The sequence below is a fragment of the Rhopalosiphum padi genome, chromosome 1 (assembly GCF_020882245.1).
Source record: "Rhopalosiphum padi isolate XX-2018 chromosome 1, ASM2088224v1, whole genome shotgun sequence".
NCBI classification, from domain to species: domain Eukaryota; kingdom Metazoa; phylum Arthropoda; class Insecta; order Hemiptera; family Aphididae; genus Rhopalosiphum; species Rhopalosiphum padi.
Window position 1 is genome coordinate 36,131,003 of NC_083597.1, and position 2,045 is coordinate 36,133,047.

General features: G+C 35.7%; 1 protein-coding gene across 1 annotated transcript; it reads left to right on the forward strand.

Moving 5' to 3' along the window:
• The first annotated feature begins 339 nt into the window (after positions 1 to 339).
• Positions 340 to 1,710, forward strand: LOC132925606 (uncharacterized). The gene has a single exon (XM_060989988.1). The coding sequence runs from the start codon at positions 340 to 342 to the stop codon at positions 1,708 to 1,710; it is 1,371 nt and encodes a 456-aa protein (XP_060845971.1).
• Positions 1,711 to 2,045: the final 335 nt, after the last annotated feature.

Here is a 2,045-nt window from a genome sequence, read left to right on the forward strand (position 1 = left end):
TTTGTGTGCAATGGAAACAGCTGCCGCGCATTTTAAAAACGGCAGGTGGTAATTTATTGTATAATTCATTGTATTTTGGAGACCAATTTATTTTCCTTTAGCAGTAGGCGCCAGTAGCTGCTGTTGCATACCACAATATTTTGTTAACGTTTGGTTAGTCATTCGACATTCGAGATACGAGTTTACACGTGTTTTTATTCGCTTATTATCTACGTTTGTAATCATATTTCCCGCGTTCTTACGTGGTTGGTTTTTAAAGTGCGCGCTTTTAAAGTTTGAATGTTTGTAATATTTTAATTATTTCTTTAATAATTACTCGTATACAAAAATAGTTTTAAAATGGCATATCAAGACACACATTCTCAAACGAAGAAAGTTATTTTTCATGTTTATAATTATTTCAAAACATTGGCTGGTGACAAAGGTAAGCCAGAAATTAGTAATTTTTTTCGTCAAACTCGTGAAATGACTGCTGAAGCGTGTGGCGTAAGTCTTGCTTGTGTTAAACGAGTTTGTGCTGAAGGGAAAAAATTATCTGTGGGTGAAAATCAACTAGCTGCCGAACCTTCTTCATTTAAGTCTCCAAGGAAAACTTATAAACGTGCCAAACCTATGACCAACTTGGACGATTTTGACAATGAAGTTGTCAGAAGAACAGTTCATAGTTTTTATGATAATGGTCAGTATCCAACTAGTGCAAAAATATTGGGAGCGTTGCATGAAAAAATTAATTATTCGGGTTCACAATGGTCCGTGCGACATATTTTGCGTAGTTTGAATTTCAAATACAAAAAATGTAATGATGGGCGTAAATTTCTAATGGAAAGAAATGATATTGTTTGTTCTCGGGTTAAGTTTTTGAGAAAAATGAACGAGTTTAGACGTAATAACGATACAAGGCCAATTGTTTACTTAGACGAAACATGGGTAAACCAAAATCATACGCGAGGACACATATGGCAAAACTCCGACAACACCGAAGGATTAAAAGTACCTATTGGTAAGGGCGGTCGGCTTATTGTGTGTCATGCTGGGTCACCTTCATTTGGTTTTGTCAAAAATTCAAAACTGGTTTTTCGTTGCAAGTCGGGATCGCAGGCTGACTATCATTCTCAAATGAACGCCACCGTTTTTCAAAAATGGTTTATAGATATGTTGGGCAATTTAGAAGAACCTTGTATAATTGTAATGGACAATGCCACATACCATTCTACCTTAACAGAAGAATATCCTAAGGCAAATACTCGAAAGGCAGATGTACAAAAATGGTTACAAGACAAATCTGTAGACTTTTCTCCAGTAGAGACATTAAGCGAACTACGGGAAAAAGTCAAATTGACGATGCCAAAAGAAAAAAAATATAAATTGGACGAAATTGCACTACAAATGGGCCATGAAGTGGTAAGACTTCCTCCTTACCACTGCCAATATAACCCAATCGAATTAATCTGGGCGCAAGTTAAGGGTAAAGTCGCGGAAAAAAATAACACCTTCAAAATGGCAGATATAGAAGTGTTAGTAAATAGTGCTTTAGATGCAGTCACAACAGAAGATTGGGCAAAATGTGGCGATCACTGCGATAAAATTCAAGAAGACGATTTGGTAAAAGAAGGATTAAGAGATGAAATTTTGGAGCCTATTATAATGACAATTAATCCCGACGACAGTTCTACTGACGAAGACGATGATGAAGACGATATGATTAATTAAAAAAAATGTATTATATGTATTACTTGTGTTATTTGTATTTTATTATGTTTTTTTTTATTATAATTTATTAAAAACATCTACATTACGTCGTTTGAAATTACTTTATAGGCGGGAAAACAGTAGGAATAGGCGGAGTAACCCTGACGAAAAACAGCCGCTTGGCGCGCGACGATCGCGGCTCACTTTTCGCCTCGCGTACTATAACAGCCGAGATATTAATATATACTTGCGTGTATATATAAATTTATAATATTCAAACCTGCGTAATATAATATATAATAATAGTGATTTCCAACCAACGGCGACCGTGAGTGATCTCGTTTTTCTCTGGTCAC